At 41.3% G+C, this 26,528-nt stretch overlaps 1 protein-coding gene across 4 annotated transcripts in view; it reads left to right on the forward strand.

The window, feature by feature from the left end:
* The first annotated feature begins 2,180 nt into the window (after window positions 1-2,180).
* LOC110535229 (B-cell receptor CD22-like) overlaps window positions 2,181-26,528 on the forward strand; it is a 30,131-nt gene continuing 5,783 nt past the window's right edge. The window contains exons 1-7 of one of the 4 annotated variants that reach the window (XM_021620102.2): window positions 2,181-2,277; window positions 7,521-7,907; window positions 8,036-8,341; window positions 8,478-8,744; window positions 9,248-9,341; window positions 9,449-9,509; window positions 9,670-10,447. In XM_021620102.2, the coding sequence (XP_021475777.2) occupies window positions 2,229-2,277; window positions 7,521-7,907; window positions 8,036-8,341; window positions 8,478-8,744; window positions 9,248-9,341; window positions 9,449-9,509; window positions 9,670-9,759 (1,254 nt within the window). In that variant the 5' untranslated portion in view covers window positions 2,181-2,228 and the 3' untranslated portion in view covers window positions 9,760-10,447. Of the gene's footprint in view, window positions 2,278-7,520; window positions 7,908-8,035; window positions 8,342-8,477; window positions 8,745-9,247; window positions 9,342-9,448; window positions 9,519-9,669; window positions 10,448-26,247; window positions 26,341-26,528 lie in introns of those variants that run through there. The other 3 variants (XM_021620101.2, XM_036934770.1, XM_036934771.1) reach the window with 3 other exon arrangements.

Consider the following 26,528-nt stretch of genomic DNA (forward strand, 5'->3'; position numbering starts at 1 on the left):
CCCCTCAGGAGACTGAAAAGATTTGGCATGGGTCCTCCAACCGCAAGGCGCTACAGGAGGTTGTGTGTATGGCCCGGTACATCACTGGGGCCAAGCTTCCAGCCATCAAGGACCTCTACACCACGTGGTGTCAGAGGAAGGCCCTAAAATGTATATATTATTTATTTTTTAATGATAGATACTTTTTAAAATTCTATTGAATTTTTACCACTTTTTTCAATTTTGTGGTATCCAATTGGTAGTTACAGTCTTGTCTCATCGCTGCAACTCCCTTACGGACACAGGGGATGCAAAGGTTGTGCGTCCTTCGAAACACAACCCAACCAAGCTGCACTGCTTCTTGACACAATGCCTGCTTAACCTGGAAGCCATCCACAACAATGTGTCAGAGGAAACAACATACACCTGGCAACGTGTCAGCGTGCACCTGGCCCGCCCCATGAGTCGTTAGAGCGCGATGGGACAAGGACATCCCTGTGGGTCAAACCCTCCCCTAACCCAGACGACGCTGGGCCATTTGACACCCCCCCCCCTCCCCCCTTTTATGCTGTTGTTTATTATCTATGCCTAGTCACTTTACCCCTACCTCCTTGTACATATTACCTCAATTACCTGGACTACCCTGTAACCTGTACCATATTCTCCCCCCTGAAATCATGTTACAGGAAGGGCAAATAGATAAATATGCTGAACATTATATGAATCACTCTAAACTGAATCTGAACTTTATTCTTCTTAAATATCCCCATTACATGTCTATTTTTCATGTGTGTATTGTTGTGAGTTATTATGTCTGCTTTTGTTTTGAGTGTTGATCAAGAGACACAAATGAGGCTGCATTTGAGGTTGTTCATTAATTGCACTGTAATAAAAACCCACCTGCTGGGTAAAGTACGTCCTCAGCTCCTGGGTCTCCTTCTCCCAGAAGGCCTTGGGCAGGTCCAAGAGGGTTTTGAATAGAAGGGATACATCCTTCTGTCAAAATGGACATTTCCTCGCAAATGTAGGAGAACTTGTGCAGCAGGTTGGGAGAATTAACGTAGCAGGTTAGGATAATTAGATTAAGGTAAGAAAAAGGGTTAGGGTTAGCTAAAATAATACATAAAATCAACTTAAGAACCTCAATTTGACAAAAGCTGTATCCCATCTAGACATGACCGTCGGGGAGGTACACCTTGCCCTGAAGGTTGATGGCTCCCTCCTGTGGCTCCCAGCCCACCATGCTCTTCTTGGCAGATAGAAGTGATGTAATGAAAGAGGAAGTGTGTGCAGGAGAAATGTGGAAGTGTGTGATAATCCATCAGCTACAATTACAGTTACTCTGTTTCTGGCAAAATCTGTTTTTCATGCTGAAAGATAATGTCAGAACCGGGAATCTTTTACTGAACTCAAATTTAACTAAGCAAGTTGGATGGATTTTGGTTTCTGATTTACCTACATTTAAAAAAAATCAAGCCTGTGAGATAGAGGAGAGGGAGAAGGTTATATTGCAGCACGTTTCCATTGTTGTATCAAGGGCGAACTTGACTACTTGGGGGCCTGTAACAAAATGCTGTAAAGGTGTCCCCTTCCCCTAAAAGGGTTATTTACCCACCACACATACATTAACTGCAATGAATATTATTATCCCACAATGAAAAATATATTGTGTATAAGTGTTTCATTTTGGGCAGTAATGAAATGTATATAGGCCATATCAAGCTGTTGAGTCAGTGGCTGACACACACTTTGTGTTTAGAATCAGTCAGTGGGCAGCTGGGGCCCATTTCATTCTAAATGCTTAAATTAACATACCATGTTTTCACAACTGATGTTGACACCCAGCACATAGACTATTCAACATCCTGTCATATAAATGCACTTATTAGGAAGTATGTCACTGATGAGATGTGAGATGTGCCACATGAATTTCAGCACTTTAGTTTGTCAGAACACACTATGTGTGTGTGACAGTCTCTCCTGTGGACCGTTTACATCAGTGTAAGGCAAGTGTCAAGTACTACTATCTTATCTTTATATTTTAATGTTCAAACTAAATTAAGGAAATTAATTACAAGTAATGACATTCAAAATGTTCAATATGCGGCTGTTAGTTCATGAAGAACTGAAGAACCTATGTGACTATGGACTAAAGCTTCAATGTGATACCATATGTGTCATGTGACCTACTTTACCAGGAAGTGTATGTTTGTACTGTTTCAGGTGATCAGTGGTGTGTGAGTTCTCACATGGCTTGTTCTGAGAACATGTTTTTTCTCATTGGCCTCTTTATATCAGGTGAGTCTTCCACACAACAACAACTAGTTATGAATCAGACATAAAGGAATAACCAGAAATCATGATATGTTATGGGATGCGCTATATTCCAGCTTTTTAATTCTGTAGTAAAGTGTAAAGTTAATTCCTGATTAGTGCAGTTTAATAGTCTGGATTCAAACTGTGCCGTGACACTCAATAACTCGTTGTGCCAACTTTAGCTACAATGACTCCATTCACTTCCCATACACTTCCCATACACAACCATACACTTCCCATACACAACCATACACTTCCCATACACTTCCCATACACTTCCCATACACAACCATACACTTCCCATACACAACCATACACTTCCCATACACAACCATACACTTCCCATACACTTCCCATACACAACCATACACTTCCCATACACAACCATACACTTCCCATACACAACCATACACTTCCCATACACTTCCCATACACAACCATACACTTCCCATACACAACCATACACTTCCCATACACTTCCCATACACTTCCCATACACTTCCCATACACTTCCCATACACTTCCCATACACAACCATACACTTCCCATACACAACCATACACTTCCCATGCACTTCCCATACACTTCCCATACACAACCATACACTTCCCATACACAACCATACACTTCCCATACACTTCCCATACACTTCCTGTAGTTGTTGACCAGTATTTCACATCGCTGTGGAGTAGTTTTGGACCACTCTCCCATGCAGAACTGCTTTTTAACTCAGCGACATTTGTGGGTTTTCAAGCATGAACTGTCACAATGTCTCACTTGGGATTAGGTCTGGACTTTGACTAGGCCATTACAAAACTTTACATTTGTTGCTTTTTATACATTTTCTTGTAGATTGTGTGTTTTGGAATGGTGGCACAACCAGTTAGTGAGTGTAAGGGGGCAATTACTTTTTCGCACAGGGGTATTGGGTGTTGCATAACTTCGTTAATTAAATAAATAAATAAATTACAATAAAAAACATGTAAACTCATGTTCCCTTGATCTAATATTAGGTTTTGGTTGAACATCTGATAACATTTAGTATTTAAAAAACTCTAAAATAGAGAACATCAGAAACGGGGGAAATACTGTTTAATGTCACTGACTTTAATATCTTCACATGTTTATTTATTTATTTGTTATGTTCAGGTGACATAAAAAGCATTATCTGGAGCACACCCAGAGAAAATGACTTAGTGTAGAGGTGCTGACTAACGGTGAATACACTGTAAGCTATAAAAACAAAGAGAGTTGAACACTCTATATATATATATAAACTCCCAGTCATTTATTGGGTAAAACACCAACGTTTAATGATAGTTTACAGCATATTGACTATATTAGCCTATTGTTATCATTAACATTAGTATAAGATTAGCATCAACATACATTATTGTTTAATTTAATTTCACATATATTTAATATATTTAAAATGTTGTTACATGTAATCTTTGGGTTCATCCATAATGCATAATAAGCATCATCAACAGGGGGAACATATTGGTTCTACGCTGATAAGATGTAGAAAGAATAGATCCATTTATAAGACTTGTTCATAAAAATAATTGTTCCTAAAAAGGGCCAGAGATCAAAGTCATTATTCCGACCACTAGGGGTCAATGTTTTCAAATAGGAAATCCAGTAGCCCTCCCTCTAGACCAGTGGTTCTTAACCTGGGTTCGATCGAACCCCAGGGGTTCGGTGAGTCAGTCTCAGGGGTTCGGCGGAGGTCAAGACACACATTCGATTAATATGATTCGTGATGACACGCTCCGCTTGGCCATCATTGGCTGCAGGTGATCACGCTACATCGCTTGGCCTATCTGTGCTGCAGGGAATTTGGTGCGCTCAGTAGTCGACTTGTGATTTCTTTCTTAATATTTTAATCCCTTCATACTTACTATGTCGAGCAAAAAAAGAAAGTGGTCGGACGAATATGTACAATATGGATTTACATGTATAACCGAACGTGATGGGAGTCAGTGTCCTAACTGCATGATTTGCAATGCCAAGTTGAGCAATTCTAGTCTAGCACCGGCTTCCTTAAGCTGCATGGAGATGGAAAATACAAGAACACAACGCTCGCTGAATTCAAGGTGAAGAGAGCCAGATTCGATGAAAAGGCTACTCTGCCTGTTCTCAGCTTTGTACCCATCAACAAACCGATCCTCACAGCATCGTACGAAGTTGCTTACCTGATCGCAAAGCAGGGCAAACCACACACCATTGGTGAAACACTCATAAAACCAGCTGTGTTGAAGATGGCGAATATCATGCTGGGAAAAGAGGCCAAAGTTAAGTTATCCCAAATTCCTCTTTCAAAGGACACCATCAGCGACAGAATAGAGGACATGAGCAAAGACATATTGGCTCAAGTAGTTGCAGATCTGATTTCAAGCCCGGCAAAATTCAGCCTTCAACTCGACGAGACCACAGACGTTTCCAATCTAAGCCAGCTTGCTGTATTCGTGCGCTATGTGAAAGACGACGTGATAAAGGAAGAATTTTTATTTTGTAAGCCTCTTACAACAACAACTAAGGCAGCCGATGTGAAGAAACTTGTGGATGACTTCTTCAAAGACAACAATCTTTCGTGGGATATGGTTTCTGCAGTTTGTTCGGACGGAGCTCCAGTCATGCTGGGAAGAAAGTCTGGTTTTGGTGCGCTAGTGAAAGCCGATGCACCACACATCATTGTTACGCATTGTATTCTGCACAGGCATGCGTTGGCAACAAAAACCTTGCCTCCAAAACTGGCAGAAGTATTAAACATTGTAGTGGAATGCGTGAACTATGTGCAAACTAGTGCTCTGCGGCATCGCATCTTCAGTGAGCTGTGTAAAGAAATGGGCTCTGAATTCGAGGTACTTCTGTACCATTCTAACGTTAGGTGGTTATCCCGGGGACAGGTGCTGAATCGTGTTTTTGCCGTGCGTGTGGAATTAGCCCTGTTTTTGCAAGAGCACCAACATTGTCATGCAGATTGCTTCAAAAATTCTGAGTTCATTCTCATTTTAGCGTACATGGCCGATATCTTCGCAGCTCTCAATCATCTCAATCAAAAGATGCAGGGCGGTGGAGTCAACATCATCGAAGCGGAGGAAAACCTAAAGGCTTTTAAAAAAAAGCTACCGTTATGGAAACGACGAACAGAGAACAATAACTTCGCAAACTTTCCCTGCTGGACGACTGTGTAAGTAAGATCGAAGATGTATCTGGAATCGGAGACATTTCTGTACCCGCTGAACTGAAGCAAGCAATTGCCACGCACTTAGATGAGCTTGCAAATTCTCTCGACGGATACTTCCCTACAAGAGAGTCATATCCAGCATGGGTGAGACAGCCGCTCACGTTTAGTGTTGAGACAACAGATGTCAATGATGAATACCTCGATGAAATCATTGAAATTCAGCAGAGCCAGGTTCAACAGCAACTCTTCAGAACAACAACGCTTTCAACGTTTTGGTGTCAACAAATGGTAACGTACCCTGTTATTGCTAAGAAAGCTCTGGAGATTTTCATACCGTTTGTTACAACATATCTTTGCGAGCAATCCTTTTCGAGGATGCTGGACATAAAAACGAAGAAAAGGAACAGACTTTGTTGCGAAAATGACATGAGAGTGGCACTTGCCAAGGTGAAGCCGCGCATTTCTGAACTGGTCTCTGAAAGGCAACAGCAGAAGTCACACTGATTTGCAGTAAATATTCATTATTATGTTTTTGTTTTTGTGTGAAAATGATCATCTGTGTGAAAATGTTTTGATGATTTTGTTCTTTGAACACAGTGATGTTGATGCATGGTTCATTTTGTGCACCAGTCAAATATGTTTTGAATTTGATTTTTTTTTTCAATTAAGAAGGGTTCGGTGAATGCGCATATGAAACTGGTGGGTTTCAGTACCTCCAACAAGGTTAAGAACCACTGCTCTAGACCGTAGGATCTCCATGTTACCTCCTCTCCTTGGTAGAGCAACATGCTCAATACCTGTGTATTTGAGGGAGGAGATGGGATGGTTAGCTTCAACAAAGTGAGCTGCTACTAGATAATCAGTGTTCTTACAGCTATGCATTGTTTTAAATGTTTTTTTGTTTGTAATGAGTTGGCTTCCACATGAACATGTGATGAGATAGATTACTTCCTTTATCTTGCAAGAGATGATACCCCTAACAGGGATTTTTCCACCTGTATGTGGGTGTCTGAAGAAGGATGTTTTTGTAGTGCTATTGCACTGTGAGCGTGAGTCACATTTGTAGAACCCCTTTGGAATGGGTGTCAAGAGTGTCTGAGTGGGCTCAGGGGGCAGGTCAGATCTCACTAAACTGTCCCCCATATTGCAACCATGTTTATAGATTTGTTGTCTGACTGCAGAATCTGGCAGTGCTTTTTCAGAATTGCTTTCATTTTCTCTGAACACTTGGTGTACTTAGTGCAAAAGACTTGTTTCACCCTGCATAATTGGCTATATGATAAACCATTCTTGAGGGGAAGGGGATGCATACTATCAGCACATAGCAGAGAATGGAGGTCTGTTGGCTGTGTGTACAAGTCTGTATGTAATGCATCATTCTCTTTGATGATCCATAAGTCCAGGTAGTTTATTTTTCTCTCAACAGTCTGCATGGTGAATTTGAGCTATTCAGAGCTCTCGTTTAGCAGAGTTTGGAATTAATTTAGTTCCTGCTGACCTCCTTCCCAGAGCACAAAGACATCATCTAAGTTTATATTCCATGAGAGGATTTTAGAAAGTAGGGGGTATCTCTATGTTTTGTAAATGAGTGCTTCCTCAAATTGTTCCACATACAGGTTTGCATAGTTTGGGGCAAAGGGGAAAACCATGGCTCACAATTGAAAGGAAAAACTCTGACCCAATTATGAATTAGTTATTGGATAATACCAGTTCAGTGAGATACAAGATGCACTCATTGGATGGAACAAGGGTAGGACCTCTCTGTTGAAGGAAGTGTTGCAGGTCACGAAATATAATTTAAAAGTTTGCATTAAGGTGTCTGTAATAGAATATACTTGTCTAAAACGAATGTAGACATTAATAAATGCATTTCTATAGCTTCCAACATCTGTTTTACACTGGAGGAGGAGTAACAAGATGGCTGTGCAGTTGCCTCCAAACAGAGGCCCCTGTTAGTCATCTAGGGTTAATACATATCATTGGACTGAACTGAAAATATATCAGAACCTCCCTGATGTTGACTTTCATGTTGCAGGTGTTCTGGCCTGCTTTGGTCAACGAGATTTGATCACCACAATGCCAGATAGACTGGATGTACTGACTGGCTCCTGTGTGCAAATCCCATGTTCATTTGATATTCCTGACCAAAATAAGTATACATTTAGGAGCACAATACTAACCTCTGGAGTGTGGATAAAAGAAATCCCGTACTTTGATCTACATCCGGACAATGTGATATTTAACAGTAGTAAGATGGTCAACAGATATCAAGGGAAGATAACTGGAAACATGTCCCAGAAGAACTGCACCACAGTCTTCTTCAATGTAACCACCAATTACACTAATAAATACTTCCTCAGGATTGAGAGGCAACCATTCCTTGCAACAGACATTAGAAAGTCTGTTAATATCGTTGTCAGGGGTAAGAGACAATTCAACTTTTAACCAACTATTTTTCCCAGTTTAGATTCCTTTCATCAAAGATAAGAGTAGAACAAGTGGACAGTTTAACTGTTAGTGTAAAATATATTTATCTACAATGTATTACAGATTTTCCTTCCAGTCCCATCATTACTGTCTCAGGTGAGGTGAAGGATGGGACCCCTGTCAGCTTGAACTGCTCTGCTGTCGCTCCCTGTCCCAAACACCCCCCTGAGCTGACATGGACTCTCCCAACACAGTTCACACCTGAGAACCAACTGCAGGAGAATTCAGACCAAACCAAATCAGTTCTCTCCACGGTGACCTTCACTCCGTCATACCTTCATCATGAGAAGAACATCACTTGTACTGCAGTCTACCCAGTAGGGACAAGCAACAATACAGCTGAACATAACATGATGCTTAACGTTTCATGTAAGATTTAGTAACCGGTTCCTGTAGAATAGATCATTCTATCATGTTTTCACTGATGATTGTAATAGAGTGGTTTTGATGAGACTATTCAATATACCATATCCAGATACATTCTAAATGAACCCCTCTCCCTCAGTCTCTCCTAAGGACACATTGGCCTCCATCAGTCCAGCTGATCCAGTATTAGTGGGCACTTGTGTTAATCTGACCTGCAGCAGTACAGCCAACCCTCCTGTGACAAACTTCACCTGGTTCAAGATCAGTGGAGATAAACCAATACAGGTTGCGTCTGGACACAGTTACTCCCTCATTGTGACAGTTGGTGATGGAGGATTGTACTTCTGTGAAGCAAGAAATAGTCACGGCTGTGGGAAGTCAAAGGAAGTGCAGCTGGCTATTAAAGGTAGAAGCATTGGCACATTCAACATGCACAACATTAACAATATTATAGATATAGATAGATATAGAAGAGATATACTTGTTTTTGTGGAACAGACCGGATAAAGCATGCCTGCTATATGAATCTAGGTATGATACAGCTGTAGGATATTAATTTGATCACTTTTTTGTTGCTTAGAAGTTTATTGCATTGTGGGAAATGCAGATAAGCTTTGATTTACATAAATTCACCCAAAACCTTCACTAAAATGTGGTTATATTAATGGTATTACACTTATCATGCAGCCTTATTTTGTCCAGCTAATAGGGTCACCACCAATGGATCAACATTACAGAGGAAACGTTCAAGTCCTTTTACTGCAGGATTATTTCACTGCAACAATACTGGCTAAATTAAGATCTTACATCTGTACATCTACAGTATGTGTATAATTTGTAATATTAGACAATGTGCAAAATGTTTCCTCTTTTTGGAACAGATGGCTATAATGTGTGTTTAATTTACAGGGCATGAAGAGCCTGTTAACCCAAAGGTTTTTGAGATTGTAGGAAAAACCTTGGGGTTGATTTTCCTTTTCAGCCTGATCGTATTCTTTGCATGGTAAAAAGATATTCCCAGCCTCAATTTTTACATATTTATCATGCTGATTGTGCTTTTGTATATGAAAACCTAAATGATGTCAAAATATCTTTATTCTTGCCTTCCAGGAGAAGGAGAACATCTAGACTCCCCAGTGGGTTTGACATGACAGACCGTTCACAGGGACTGGTGGGAATGGTAGAATTACCTTTTAAAACCCATCTAGAATGTGTGTTTCAGGAAGAATTGAATGAATACTGTGTTGTGTAACCAACTGTAACTATGAAGTCATTATTCTTCTGAAGTGTCGGTCCTGACAACTGATCCTTTCTCTGTGTTCTCTCCACAGAACTCCCCGGTTGGGACAGTGTGCTCTAACCAGGCCACGGTCGGTAGAGGGAACCAAGAACCACCACTTAACAACCTAGATGGTCTTTAAGCACAAGTCAATCAGAGGTGCATTTTATGTATTTTTCCAATGGGTATTAAGTCTTATTATGAACAGTATTGTCATTGTGTATTAGTTTTCTGTGGATATTTTTGTTACATTTATAATTTTGTGCTCTTTGATTATCTGTATATTTGTAAAATTTGCTGGGATGAAAAGTGTTTAACTGTTACTATAGTGTTGATATGATGATGCAGGCTACTCTTTATTTTAGACCATTTATTTTGAGTGTTGAGTTCACAGAGCATCTGTTTAATGGGTTCCAGTATAGAGGAACTGCTGAGTTCAACTAGCCTACTGAAGGCAGTTTAAGACCATATAAAGTCAATGATGACTGAGGAGAGAAGACACAGTTAGTTGGAGAGACAGTGGTCTGATACAAGACAGGAAGTTGGTGCAGTAAGTCTACATGATGGCACAATGGTGTTAACGTTTACAAGTCACTGTTTATCTTCATCTTTTGTGCAGTTCCCAGAAAAACAATGTTATCTACTTTCATCTATTTAGAAGTTATTGCGTCAGCTTTTATGTTGAGTGTTACATTGAATAAATAATTGAGACTGAATTTATTAAGGTTGTTTATTAATTGCCCTGTCATTAAAACCTTTACATTCAATTCCCATGAAATATTTGTCTTATTGGTCCAACATTTAACATCTCATTAAAATGGATTCTATTGAGATTTTGTGTCACTGTTCTACACACAATGTGGAATTATGTTTTTAGACATAAAAATGAAAAGCTGAAAGTCAATATGTGTTCAACACCTTTTCTATGGCAAGCCTAAATAAGTTCAGGAGTAAAGATTTACTTAACTTGTCACATGAGTTGCTTGGATTCACTTTGTGTGCAATGCTAGTTTTTAACATGATTTTTAAATGACTACCTCTTCTCTGTACCCCACACATACAATTATCTGTTAGGTCCCTCAGTCAAGCAGCAACTTTCAAACCAGCTTTTCCATTGCCTCACAAAGAAAGGCACCTGTTTCTAGATGGTTTAAAAGAAAATAAATCTGACATTGAAAACCCCTTTGAGCGTAGTGAGTTAATTAATTACACTTTGGATGGTTTATCAATACACCCAATCACTACAAAGATACAGGCGTCCTTCATAACTCAGTCGCCGGAGAGGAAAAACACTGCACAGGGATTTCACCCACAGGAGGTTGGTGGCACATTAATTGGGGAGAACGTACTCGTGGTAATGACTGGAGCAGAACAGGAGGAATGGTACCAAATACATCCAACAAGTTTTCCATGTGTTTGATTCCATTCCATTTGCTCCGTTCCAGACATTATTATGAGTTGTCTTCCCCTCAGCAGCCTCCACTGGTTTCACCATAAGGTCAGTGGTGACTTTAAAACAGTTACATAGTTTAACGGCTGTGATTGGAGAAAAGTGAGGATGGATCAACAACATGTTACTTACTCCATAATACTAACCTAAATGACAGACTGAAAAGAAGGAAACATGTACAGAAAAAAATATTCTAAAACATGCATTCTGTTTGCAATAAGGCACTAAAGTAAAACGGCAAAACATTTGGCCAAGAAATTCACTCTATGTCCAACACAACATATCACTGAGTACACTCTTCATATTTTCAAGCATGGTGATGGCTGCAATATGTTACGGGTATACTTGTCATCAAGTGTTATAGGATGAAAATAAATGGAATAGAGATAAGCACAGACAAAACTCTAGAGAAAAACTTGGTTCAGTCTGACTTTCAAAAGACACTGGGACGCAAATTCACTTTTCAGCAGGTCAACAACCTAAAACAAAAAGCCAAATATAAACCAGAGTTGCTTACTATGACAATATTGTATGTTCCTAATTGTCCAAGTTACAGTTTTGATGGGCTTGAAAATGTGCAAATATTGTAGATTCCAGGTGTGCAAAGCACTTATAGACTTACCCAGAAAGACTCACAGCTGTAATCACAGCCAGAGGTGATTCTAATGTAACAGTTTCACTTCCGTCCCTCTCCTCGCCTCTATTTGGGCTTGAATGAAGGACCCTCTTTCAACAACTGCTTCCCAAGAAGCATCGTTAGCCATCGCTCCACAAAAGCCATGTTCCCTGCAGAGCAAGGGGAACAACTACTTCAAGGTCTCAGATTGAAATGCTGTTAGCACACACCACGCTAACTAGCTAGCCATGTCACATCGGTTACACTCACCCCCCTTTTGACCTCCTCCTTTTCCGCAGCAACCAGTGATCCGGGTCAACAGCATCAATGTAACAGTATAACCAGCCATCAAGGACACCACGTGGTGTCAGAGGAAGGCCCTAAAATGTGTATATGATTTATTTTTAATGACAGATACTTTGTTTAATTTTATTTAATTTTGTACCAATTTTTCCCCCCAATTTTGTGGTATCCAATTGGTAGTAACAGTCTTGTCTCATCGCTGCAACTCCCTTACGGACACAGGGGATGCAAAGGTTGTGCGTCCTTCGAAACACAACCCAACCAAGCTGCACTGCTTCTTGACACAATGCCTGCTTAACCTGGAAGCCATCCACAACAATGTGTCAGAGGAAACAACATACACCTGGCGACGTGTCAGCGTGCACCTGGCCCGCCCCATGAGTCGTTAGAGCGCGATGGGACAAGGACATCCCTGTGGGTCAAACCCTCCCCTAACCCAGACGACGCTGGGCCATTTGACACCCCCCCCCCTCCCCCCTTTTATGCTGTTGTTTATTATCTATGCCTAGTCACTTTACCCCTACCTCCTTGTACATATTACCTCAATTACCTGGACTACCCTGTAACCTGTACCATATTCTCCCCCCTGAAATCATGTTACAGGAAGGGCAAATAGATAAATATGCTGAACATGATATGAATCACTCTAAACTGAATCTGAACTTTATTCTTCTTAAATATCCCCATTACATGTCTATTTTTCATGTGTGTATTGTTGTGAGTTATTATGTCTGCTTTTGTTTTGAGTGTTGATCAAGAGACACAAATGAGGCTGCATTTGAGGTTGTTCATTAATTGCACTGTAATAAAAACCCACCTGCTGGGTAAAGTACGTCCTCAGCTCCTGGGTCTCCTTCTCCCAGAAGGCCTTGGGCAGGTCCAAGAGGGTTTTGAATAGAAGGGATACATCCTTCCGTCAAAATTGACTTTTCCTCGCAAATGTAGGAGAACTTGTGCAGCAGGTTGGGAGAATTAACGTAGCAGGTTAGGATAATTAGATTAAGGTAAGAAAAAGGATTAGGGTTAGCTAAAATAATACATAAAATCAACTTAAGAACCTCAATTTGACAAAAGCTGTATCCCATCTAGACATGACCGTCGGGGAGGTACACCTTGCCCTGAAGCTTGATGGCTCCCTCCTGTGGCTCCCAGCCCACCATGCTCTTCTTGGCAGATAGAAGTGATTTAATGAAAGAGGAAGTTGGTGCAGGAGAAATGTGGAAGTGTGTGATAATCCATCAGCTACAATTACAGTTACTCTGTTTCAGACAAACGTCTGTTTTTCATGCTGAAAGATAATGTGAGATCCGGGTATCTTTTACTGAACTCAAATTTAACTAAGCAAGTTGGATGGATTTTGGTTTATGATTTACCCATATTTTTTAAAAAATCAAGCCTGTGAGATAGAGGAGAGGGAGAAGGTTATATTGCAGCACGTTTCCATTGTTGTATCAAGGGCGAACTTGACTACTTGGGGGCCTGTAACAAAATGCTGTAAAGGGGTCCCCTTCCCCTAAAAGGGTTATTTACCCACCACACATACATTAACTGCAATGAATATTATTATCCCACAATGAAAAATATATTGTATATAAGTGTTTCATTTTTGGCAGTAATGAAATGTATAGGCCATATTAAGCTGTTGAGTCAGTGGCTAACACACACTTTGTGTTTAGAATCAGTCAGTGGGCAGCTGGGGTCCATTTCATTTGAAACTGGTGAAACATGGATCAGGTCAACTCTGCAATGTTTCAAGTAACTGAGACTAATTGTTCTGGAGTAGAATGTTCATTAGAAAATTACAATGTTCTCAACACTTAATATAGCATACAATGTTTTCACAACTGATGTTGACACCCATCACATAGACTATTCAACATCCTGTCATATAAATGCACTTATTAGGAAGTACGTCACTGATGAGATGTGAGATGTGCCACATGAATTTCAGCACTTTGGTTTGTCAGAACACACTATGTGTGTGTGACAGTCTCTCCTGTGGACCGTTTACATCAGTGTAAGGCAAGTGTCAACTACTTCACTATCTTATCTTTATATTTTAATGTTCAAACTAAAGCTTCAATATGATATTCACCTGGTCAGTCTATGTCATGGAAAGAGCAGTAAGATACAGCTGAACTGATTCTGATCTGTCACCTAATACCTACTCATATATCCATTGATAGTGAGTGGAAGCCTGATCTACATGCAGACACGTCATTTAATTGTAATTTCATACATTTTATCCAGAAATAGGCAAAGCAGTTTCCACATAACTGCAATGAGCTTGTTAGTCCCTTTTTTGTCAGCCCCACCATATCCCCATTCCCACCATATAGCAGCATCAGCCTAGTATAATGTCCAATAGTCAATACTTTCTCTCTTCTCTCTCTGAATCATCTGGTCCCTCCACCTCTCAATTCCTGACCCTGTCCTCCAGAGCCTTCAGCTCTCCCTCTACCTGTTGAGGGAAGTGGCTCTCACCTAACAGGTATAGTACACCCTTAGCTCCTGGGTCTCCTTCTCCCAGAAGACCTTGTGCAGGTCAAAGAGGGTTTTGTCTAGAAGGTTACAGCTTTAAAAATAAATAAATAATAAAAAACGTTTTCTAGCAAGTTTAGGATCATTTATGCAACAGATTAGGATAATTAACATAGCAGGTTATGATAATTAGATTCAAGTACAGAAAAGGGGTTGAGATTAGATAAAATGCTAAAATTATTCAACTTTTGACGTAAATTTGACAAAAGCTTTATCCCACCTAGACTTGACCGTCGAAGATGGCGCCAATTTCCACCTTGCCTCTCAAGCACTGCAGGTCGCTGGCTCTCTCCTGTGGTACCCGTGGACTCTCTTTTCACGTCACTTCAATAAGAAGTTATTTTGGTAGCAGGTAAGGTGCAGGGCCGAACTACTGAACGGTCCCATAAAGCATATGATAGCAAAATGTGTTGAATAGTAGGAAATGAGTTTTAACACTGCAACACTTTGTCTCAGCCTCATGGCAAAATGTGAACACAAGCATGATGAGCTATAAAACACCAAAATGAATATCTGCTTCGTGGCAAAAAGTGTAGAATTTCAGGAAGTTAGCTTTAAAACTGACAAAATGTGTAGAATAGTGTTATAAAAATGTTTCTCTCTGCACCGAGGCAAAATGTGTTGCAGAAAGTACAATGGCAAGAAAAAGTATGTGAACCCTTTGGAATTACATGGATTTCTGCAGAAATTGGTCATAAAATGTGATCTTCATCTGAGTCACAACAATAGACACACACAGTGTGCTTAAATTAGTAACACACAAATTATTATATTTTCCTTGTCTTTATTGAATACATCATTTAAAAATGCATAGTGTAGATTGGAAAAGGTAAGGCTAATGACTTCTCCAAAAGCTAATTGGAGTCAGGAGTCAGCTAACCTGGAATCCAATCTATGAGATTGGTGGTGTTGGTGAGAGTTGCCCTGCGCTATACAGAACACTCACAACATTTGAGTTTGCTAATCACAAGGAGCATTGCCTGATTTGAACCATACTTTGAACAAAAGAGATCTTAGAAGACCTAAGATTAAGAATTGTTGACTTGCATAAATCTGGGAATGGTTACAAAAGTATCTCTAAAAGCCTGGATGTTCATTAGTCCACGGTAAGACAAATTGTCTATAAATGGAGAAAGTTCAGCACTGTTGCTACTCTCCCTAGGACTGGCCTTCCTGCAAAGATGACTGTAAGAGCACAGCGTAGAATGCTCAATGAGGTTAAGAAAAATCCTAGAGTGTATGCCAAAGACTTACAGCAATCTCTGGAACATGCAAACATCTCTGTTGACGAGTCTACGATACTTAAAAGACTGAACAAAAATGGTGTTCATGGGAGGACACCACAGAAGAAGTCACTGCTGTCCAAAAACCCCCATTGCTGCACGTCTTCAGTTCACAAAAGAGCACCTGGATGTTTCACAGCGCTACTGGCAAAATATTTTGTGGACGGATTAAAATAAAGTTGAGTTGTTTGGAAGGAATACACAATACTGTGTGGAGAAATAAAGGCACAGCACACCAACATCAAAACCTCATCCCAACTGTAAAGTTGGGTGATGCAACAGGACAACAACCCAAAACACAGAAGTAAATCAACAACAGAATGGCTTCAACAGAAGAAAATACACCTTCTGGAGTGGCCCAGTCAGAGTCCTGACCTCAACCCGATTGCGATGCAGTGGCATGACCTCAAGAGAGCAGTTCACACCAGACATCACAATAATATTGCTGAACTGAAACAGTTCAGTAGTACAGAAAACGTTTGGTTGAGGTTATTGCTTCCAAAGGAGGGTAAACCAGTTATAAAATCCAAAGGTTCACTAACTTTTCCCACCCTGCACTGTGAATATTTACTTGTGTGTTCAATAAAGACGTGAAAACGTATAATTGTTTGTGTGTTGTTAGTTTAAGCAGACTGTGTTTGTCTATTGTTGTGGCTTAGATGAAGATCAGATTAAATTGTATGACCAATTTAAGCAGGTAATTCCAAAGGGTTCACATACCTTTTATTGCCACTGTAAACTCAGGGTACCAAACGCTGTCTTCCAACCCTAGATAGGAGAGCATTTTCTTAACCATATCCCTTTTACCAAACCTATTTTTATTTCTTTTTTAACCTTTATATAATCAAAGTGGAGTGAAAATAGTGTCTCTGTGGCATCCAGCTCACCAGGCTCCTCTTTGCAAATAGACTTCAAAGAGGAAGTTGGTGTAGGAGAAGTTGAGTGGTGTGTGAGAATCACTCAGATACAATTACAGTTACTCTGTTTCATACCAAGTCTGTTTTTCATGTTGAAATATAATGTGACAACCATATGTTTTGCATCGAACTCAAATGTAACTTTTCCTTTTTTGTCTTGAGTCAAATGAATAGTGGAGTTTGGTTCATGATTGAACTGTATTTTTAAATCCCACACACATTCCTATTCAAGCCTGTCAAGAATCGACGTCTTCACAGTATCTTCTGTTATTTTGAACATTCAAAATAAATTAAAGAAAATGAATTATGAGTAATGAGATTCAATATGTTCAAAGTACTGCTGTTTGTTCATGTATTAGCTTCACAACGGAAAGACATTGTGTATTTGATATGGGGATGGTTTAATGTGTTGTGTGAGTTCAGCTACTCTACCAGTAAGTGTATGTTTGTATTGTTTCAAGGAATCAGTAGTGTGTGAGTTCTCACATGGCTTGTTCTGAGAACATGTTTTTTCTCATGGGCCTCTTTATGTCAGGTGAGTCTTCCACACAGCAACAGCAACAACTAGTTATGAATCAGACAGAGGAATAAGCACAAGTGATGATATTTAATAGTGTGAGCTATATTCCCGTCTGTCTCAATGTATAGAAAAGTGTACAGATAACTCCTTATAAATTGAGTTTAATAGTCTGGATTCAAACATTGTGCTCCAGATATGTGCATGATCCAGTTTAGGGCATGGAGTCGTGACATCAGGACTCCACCTTCCGGCGCCGACAGAGATGGCCGCCTCGCTTCGCGTTCCTAGGAAACTATGCAGTATTTTAATTTTTTTACATGTTATTTATTACATACAGTCGGGAGGAACTACTGAATATAAGAGCAACGTCAACTCACCATCATTACGACCAGGAATATGACTTTCCCGAAGCGGATCCTGTGTTTTGCCTTCCACCCAGGACAATGGATCGGATCCCAGCTGGCGACCCAAAACAACGACGTCGTAAAAGAGGCAAACAAAGCGGTCTTCTGCGGGCACATCGCGCACCTCTCCCTAGCATACTCCCAGTCTCTTGACAACAAGGTTGATGAAATCCAAGCAAGGGTAGCAAGGGTAGCATTCCAGAGAGACATCAGAGACTGTAATGTTCTTTACTTTTCCAATCGAGAGACGCTATCAGAGTCGGTCTAGCCAGCTGGTTTCTTCACCTATCGCGCCGACAGAAACGAGACGTGGTGTGATCATAACAACATACAGGAACTCAAGTCCTTCTGTTCACCTGACTTAGAATTCCTCACAATCAAATGTCGATCGCATTATCTACCAAGGGAATTCTCTTAGATTATAATCACAGCCGTATATATTCCCCTCCAAGCAGACACGTCGATGGCCCTGAACAAACTTTATTTGACTCTATGCAAACTGGAAACCACATATCCTGAGGCTGCATTCATTGTAGCTGTGGATTTTAACAAGGCTAATCTGAAAACAAGACTCCTTAAATTGTATCAGCATATCGATTGCGCAACCAGGGCTGGTAAAACACTGGATCATTGTTATTCTAACTTCCGCGACGCCTATAAGGCCCTCCCCCGCCCTCCTTTCGGAAAAGCTGACCACTACTCCATTTTGTTGCTCCCAGCCTACAGACAGAAACTAAAACAAAAAGCTCAGGCCTGTTCAACGCTGGTCCGACCAATCTGATTCCACGCTTCAAGACTGCTTCGATCATGTGGCTTGGGATATGTTCCGCATTAAGTCCAACAACAACATTGACGAATACGCTGATTCGGTGAGCTAGTTCATTAGAAAGTGCATTGATGATGTCGTACCCATAGCAACGATTAAAACATTCCCAAACCAGAAACCGTGGATTGATGACAGCATTCGCGTGAAACTGAAAGCGCAAACCACTGCTTTTAACCAGGGCAAAGTGACCGGAAACATGACCAAATACAAACACTGTAGCTATTCCCTCCTCAAAGCAATCAAACAAGCTAAGCTTCAGTATAGAGACAAAGTAGAGTCGCAATTCAACGGCTCAGACACAAGAGGTATGTGGCAGGGTCTACAGTCAATCACGGATTGCAAAAAGAAAACCAGCCCCGTCGCGGACCAGGATGTCTTGCTCCCAGACAGAATAAATAACTTTTTTGTCCGCTTTGAGGACAATACAGTGCCACTGACACTGCCCGCAACCAAAATCTGCAGGCTCTCATTCACTGCAGCCGATGTGAGTAAAACATTTAAACGTGTTAACCCTTGCAAGGCTGCAGGCCCAGATGACATCCCCAGCCGCGTCCTCAGAGCATGCGCAGACCAGCTGGCTGGTGTGTTTACGGACATATTCAATCAATCCTTATCCCAGTCTGATGTTCCCACATGCTTCAAGAGGGCCACCATTGTCCCTGTTCCCAAGAAAGCTAAGGTAACTGAGCTAAACGACTACCGCCCCGTAGCACTCACTTCCGTCATCATGAAGTGCTTTGAGAGACTTGTCAAGGACCATTTCACCTCCACCCTACCTGACACCCTAGACCCACTCCAACTTGCTTACCGCCCAAATAGGTCCATAGACGACGCAATCGCAATCGCAACCACAATGCACACTGCCCTAACCCATCTGGACAAGAGGAATACCTATGTGAGAATGCTGTTCATCGACTACAGCTCAGCATTTAACACCATAGTACCCTCCAAACTCATCATCAAGCTCGAGACCCTGGGTCTCGACCCCGCCCTGTGCAACTGGGTACTGGACTTCCTGATGGGCCGCCCCCCAGGTGGCGAGGGTAGGTAACAACATCTCCACCCCGCTGATCCTCAACACTGGGGCCCCACAAGGGTGCGTTCTGAGCCCTCTCCTGTACTCCCTGTTCACCCACGACTGCGTGGCCATGCACGCCTCCAACACAATCATCAAGTTTGCGGACGACACTACAGTGGTAGGCTTGATTACCAGCAACGACGAGACGGCTTACATGGAGGAGGTGAGGGCCCTCCGAGTGTGGTGTCAGGAAAATAACCTCACACTCAACGTTAACAAAACAAAGGAGATGATTGTGGACTTCAGGAAACAGCAGAGGGAGCACCCCCCTATCCACATCGACGGGACAGTAGTGGAGAGGGTTGTAAGTTTTAAGTTCCTCGGCGTACACATCACGGACAAAGGGAGTTGGTCCACCCACACAGTCAGCGTCGTGAAGAAGGCGCAGCAGCGCCTCTACAAACTCAGGAGGCTGAAGAAATTTGGCTTGTCACCAAAAGCACTCACAAACTTCTACAGATACACAATCGAGAGCATCCTGTCGGGCTGTATCACCGCCTGGTATGGCAACCATAAGGCTCTCCAGAGGGTAGTGAGGTCTGCACAACGCATCACTGGGGGCAAACTACCTGCCCTCCAGGACACCTACACCACCCGATGTCACAGGAAGGCCATAAAGATCATCAAGGACAACAACCACCCGAGCCACTGGCTGTTCACCCCGCTATCATCCAGAAGGCGAGGTCAGTACAGGTGCATCAAAGCAGGGACTGAGAGACTGAAAAACAGCTTCTATCTCAAGGCCATTAGACTGTTAAACAGCCACCACTAACATTGAGTGGCTGCTGCCAACACACTGATTCAACTCCAGCCACTTTAATAATGGAAATTGATGTAAAAATATATCACTAGCTACTTTAAACAATGCTACTTAATATAATGTTTACATACCCTACATTACTCATCTCATATGTATATGTATATACTGTACTCTATATCATCTACTGCATCTTTATATAATATGTGTATCACTAGCCACTTTAAACTATGCCACTTTGTTTACATACCCTACATTACTCATCTCATATGTATGTACTGTACTCAATACCATCTACTGCATCTTGCCTATGCCGTTCTGTACCATCACTCATTCATATATCTTTATGTACATGTTCTTTATCCCTTTACACTTGTGTGTATAAGGTAGTAGTTGTGGAATTGTTAGGATAGATTACTCGTTGGTTATTACTGCATTATCGGAACTAGAAGCACAAGCATTTCGCTACACTTGCATTAAAACCTGCTAACCATGTGTATGTGACAAATACATTTGATTTGATTTGATTTGTATATTGAAATTAGTTCATATATTTTGCTGCAGAAGGAGAGTGACTGTACTGAAAAGATCATATTACCTCCCTGATGTTGTCCTTCATGTTCCAAGTGTTTTGGCCTGTTTGGCCAACGAGATTTGATTGCCACAATGGCAGATAGACTGGACGTACTGACTAGCTCCTGTATGCAAATCCCATGTTCATTTGATAGTCCTTACTATAAATTGAACAGCACAATACTTACCTCTGGAGTGTGGATTAAAGAATTACCAGTCTTTGGTGGGCGTCCGGACAATGTGATATTTAACAGCAGTAAGAAGGTCAACAGATATCAAGGGTAGATAACTGATAACATGTCCCAGAAGAACTGCACCACAGTCTTCTTCACTGTAACCACCAGTTACTCTGATAAATCGCCCTTCAGAATTGAGAGTCAATCATTCAAAGCAACAGACCCTCAACAAGTCTGTTTATTTACTGTAGTTGTCAATGGTAAGAAGAGACAGACTATTTAACTTGTATACATTTTTCTAAAATTATGTGAATAGAATAAGACCAAGTAGGTGCCTGTCAGTGTAAAATATATTTATCTGCAGTCCGATCATTACTGTCTCAGGTGAGATGAAGGAAGGGACCCCTGTCAGCTTGAACTGCTCTGCTTTCACTCCCTGTCCTGAACACCCCCCTGAGCTGACATGGACTCTCCCAACACATTTCACACCTGAGAACCAAATGCAGGAGAATCCAGACCAGACCAAATCTGTTCTATCTATGATGACCTTCGCTCCATCATACCTTCATCATGAGAAGAACATCACTTCTACTGCAGTCTACCCAGTAGGGACAAGCAACAAGAAAACCTAACAAAACATGATGCTTAACGATTCATGTAAGATTTAGTAACCGGTTCCTGAAGAATAGATGATTCTATCATGTTTTGACTGATAATTGTAATAGAGTGGTTTTGATGAGACTATTCAATATACCATATCCAGATACATTCTAAATGAACCCCTCTCCCTCAGTCTCTCCTAAGGACACCTCAGCCTCCATCCGTTTGGATGGTTTATCAATACACCCAGTCACTACAAACCCACTCAGGGATTTCACCCACAAGAGGTTGGTGGCACCTTAATTAGGGAGAACGTACTCGTGGTAATGGCTGGAGCAGAACAGGTGGAATGGTACCAAATACATCCAACAAGTTTTCCATGTGTTTGATTCCATTCCATTTGCGCCTTTCCAGACATTATTATGAGTTGTCTTCCTCTCAGCAGCCTCCACTGATTTCACCATAAGGTCAATGGTGACTTTAAAACAGTTACATAGTTTAACGGGTGTGATTGGAGAAAACTGAGGATGGATCAGCAACATTGTGGAATAAGTCAAGGGGTCCTTTCTGAAGACACTGAGGATACCAAACATTAGGAACACCTTCCTAACTTACATTTTTAATATTTAATCAATTTTTAATTCAAGCTGTACAACAACAGAATGTGGAATAAGTCAAGGGGTACTTTCTGAAGACACGGAGTATACCAAACATTAGGAACACCTTCCTAATTTTGAGTTGAAACCGCTTTTGGCTTCAGAACAGCCTCAGTTCATCGGGGCATGGACTCTACAAGGTGTCGAAGCGTTCCACAGGGATGCTGGCCCATGTTGACTCCAATGCTTCCTACAGTTATGTCAAGTTGGATGGATTTCCTTTGGGTGGTGGACCATTCTTGATACACACTGGAAACTGTTTAGAGTGAAAAAAAACAGCAGTGTTGCAGTTCTTGAAACCAGTGTGTCTGCCACCTACTACCACACCTCGTTCAAAGGCACATACATTTTTGTCTTGCCCAAACACCCTCTAAATGACACACATACACAATCCATGTCTCAATTGTTTCGAGGCTTAAAAATCCTTCTTTAAACTGTCTCCCCCCCTTCATCTACAATGATTGAAGTGGATTTAACAAGTGACAACAATAAGGGATCATAGAATACACCTGCATTCACCTGGTCAGTCTATGTCATGGAAAAAGCAGTAAGCTTGGTTCTGTTTTATCACCTAATACCTACTCATATATCCATTGATAGTGAGTGGTAGCCTGATCTGCTTGCAGGCACATTGTTTCATTGTATTTTCATACATATTATCCACATATAGGCAAAGCAGTTTCCACATAACTGAAAAGAGCTTGTTCGTCCCTTTTTTGTCAGTCCCCCCATATCCCCATTCCCACCATATAGCAGCATCAGCGTAGTATAATGTCCAATAGTCAATACTTTCTCTCTTCTCTCTCTGAACCATCTGGTCCCTTCACCTCTCAATTCCTGACCTTGTCCTCCAGAGCTTTCAGCTCTCCCTCCACCTGTTGGGGGAGGTCGGCTCCCACCTGCTGGGTAAAGTACACCCTCAGCTCCTGGGTATCCTTCTCCCAGAAGACCTTGGGAAGGTCGAAGAGTGATTTGTCCAAATTTAGTTTTTTCGCAAGTTTAGGAGAATTAGGCTGCAGGTTAGGAGAATTAACGTAGCAGGTTATGTAACGTAACGGAAAAGTGTTAGGATTAGCTCAAATGCTAAAAGAATTTGACGTCAATTTGACAAAGCTTTATCCCATCTAGACTTGACCGTCATAGAGGGAGTGTAAGGGGTGTGTAACTGGTGGCAGGGAAGTCAGACGCAGGAGAGCAGAACTAGGTAACAGCCGGAGCTGTTTAACTCCAAAACCAACGGCATCAAGAAATAATCAACATGGGTACAAAACCCGACACGCACCAGGCAACATGTGCACAAGCACTTACAACAAACAATAGCACACAAAGACATAGGGGGAACAGAGGGTTAAATACAGAAAACAGGACAAAACAAATGGAAAATGAATAACGGATCGGCAATGCCTAGAAGACCGGTGACGTCGATCGCCGAACACCGCCCGAACAAGGAGAGGAACCGACTTCGGAAGAAGTTGTGACAGGAAGCCCATGTCCAACTTGCCTCCCAGTACCTGTAGATCGCGGTCTCCCTCCTGTGGCACTCGGGACATTCTTTTCACGCCACTGCAATAAGAAGTAATTTTTGTAGCAGGTTAGGAGCAGGGCTGGACTACAAAACGGCCCCTGATAGCATATGATAGCAAAATATGTTGAATAGCAGGAAAATTAGCTTGAAATCAACTACATTTTCTGTCAGCTTCATGACAACATGTCGTATAGCATTATAAAACTGTAAATATGTTTTTCCGCACCACCATGGCAAAATGGGTTGAAATTCCCTCCGCACCATGGCAAAATGGGTTGAAATGATCTCCACACAATTGCAAAATGGGTTGAAATGCTCTCCCCACCATGGCAAAATGGGTTGAAATGCTCTCCGCACCATCGAGAGCATTTCAACCCAGCTGCACCATCGAGGGCATCTTGACCGGTTGCATCACCGACTGCTATGGTCACTGCTCGGCATCTGACTGTAAGGCGCTACAGAGGGTAGTACGTACGGCCCAGTACATCACTGGGGCCAAGCTTCCTGCAATCCAGGACCTATATACTAGGCGGTGTCAGAGGAAAGCCCAAAGTCATAGACTGTTCTCTCTACTTCCGCACAGCAAGCGGTACCGCAGCACCAAGTATCGGACCAAAATGCTCGTTAACAGCTTCTACCCCCAAGCCATAAGACTGCTGAACATTGAATCAAATGGCCAACGGACTATTTACATTTACCCCCCACCTTCATTTGTTTTGTACACTGCTGCTTCTCGCTGTTTATTATCTATGCATGGTCACTTCACCCCTACCTCCATGTACAAATTACCTCGACTAACCTGTACCCCCACATTGACTCTGTACCGGTACTCCCACATTGACTCTGTACCGGTACTCCCACATTGACTCTGTACCGGTACTCCATGAATATAGCCGCGTATTTTGCACATTTCTTGCGTTTCTTTTAATAATATTTTACCTTAGTTAATTTAGTAAACACTCTCTTAACTCCTTCTTGAGTTGCACTGTTGGTTAAGGGCTTGTAAGTAATCATTTCACGGTAAGGTCTACACTTGTTCTATTCAACGATTATGATTTAACTTGTTTAAAAAAACATCACACACACGTTCCCATTGAAGCCTGGGAGACCACCTGTTGGGGGAGGTCGGCTCCCACCTGCTGGGTAAAGTACGCCCTCAGTTCCTGGGTCTCCTTCTCCCAGAAGGCCTTTGGGAAGGTTGTGGGTTTTGTCTAGAAGGGATACAGCTTTTGTCAAAATTTAGTTTTCTAGCAAGTTTGGGAGAATTTTTGCAGCAAGTTAGGAAAATTAACATAGCAGGTTATGAAAATTAAATTAAAGTACGAAAAAGGGTTAGGATTAGCTAAAATGCTGTAATAATTATACTTTTCACATTTTTGACAAAAGCTTAATCCCATCTAGACTTGACCACCGAAGAGGTCACCCATGTCCTCCTTGCTGTCCAGGACCTGCAGGTGGCTGGCTCCCTCCTGTGTCTCCCGCGACATTCTTTTCACGGCACTTCAATAAGAAGCGATTTTGGAAGCAGGTCAGCAGCAGGGATTACTGAACTGCCCCAGATAGCATATGATAGCAAAATGTGTAGAACTGATTGTAGCGTTAAAATTGGAACCTTTTATATCGGCGTCATGGAAAAATGTGAACACAAGCATGAGGTGCTATAAAACAGCAAACATATAAATAATAATTTTCTCTGCACCATGGCAGAACGTGTTGAAATGAAGGAAAGTAAGCTCAGGGTCCCAAATGCCCTCATCCAACCCTGGTTAGGAGAGCATTTTCCCTAAACCTGACTATTTAACCTGACCTTAACCTCAGGCTCTTAACATGCTAAGAAAATTCTCCTAATCTGCTACATGAGATCTCATAAACATGCTATGAAAAAGTCAAATCCGTATCAAAGTGGAGTGAAAAGATTGTCTCTGTGGCATCCAGCCCACCAGGCTCCTCTTTGCAAATAGACTTCAAAGAGGAAGTTGGTGTCGGAGAAGTTGAGAGGTGTGTGAGAATCACTCAGATACAATTACAGTCACTCTGTCTCATACCAAGTCTGTTTTTCATGTTGAAACATAATGTGACTACCATATGTTTTGTATCAAACTCGAATTTAACAAATTTAACTCTTGAATAAATGAATAGTGGATTTTGGTTCATGATTTAACTATATGTTTAAATCCCACACACATTCCCATTCAGGCCTGGGAGATAGAGGAGAGGAGATGGTTATAATGCCTAAAGTTTAATTTGTTCTGTTTAACAATGTGTCGGGGGCGGACATAGTGATTTGGGGGCCAGTTTCAAAATACTGCTGACCTGTCCTACCCCGAGAAAGGGACAATAAATACTGAAGAATTGTTTGAAAATAATTTCACATCTATTAGGAAGTACGTCACAGTTGAGATGTGAGATATGCCACATGAATTTCATCACTTTAGTTAGTCAGACCTCACTATGTGTGTGACAGTTTCTGCTGTAGACAGTTTACGTTACCGTCTAAGGCAAGTATCAACTTCTTCACTATATTTTCTGTTAATTTGAATGTTCAAAATAAATGAAAGGAGATTAATTATGAGTAATGAGATTCAATATGTTCTAATGTACTGCTGTTTGTTCATGTATTAGCTTTACAACTGAAGGACATCGTGTATTTGATATGGGGATGGTTTAATGTGTTGTGTGAGTTAAG

This window comes from Oncorhynchus mykiss, chromosome 11, assembly GCF_013265735.2.
Source record: "Oncorhynchus mykiss isolate Arlee chromosome 11, USDA_OmykA_1.1, whole genome shotgun sequence".
Classification (NCBI taxonomy): domain Eukaryota; kingdom Metazoa; phylum Chordata; class Actinopteri; order Salmoniformes; family Salmonidae; genus Oncorhynchus; species Oncorhynchus mykiss.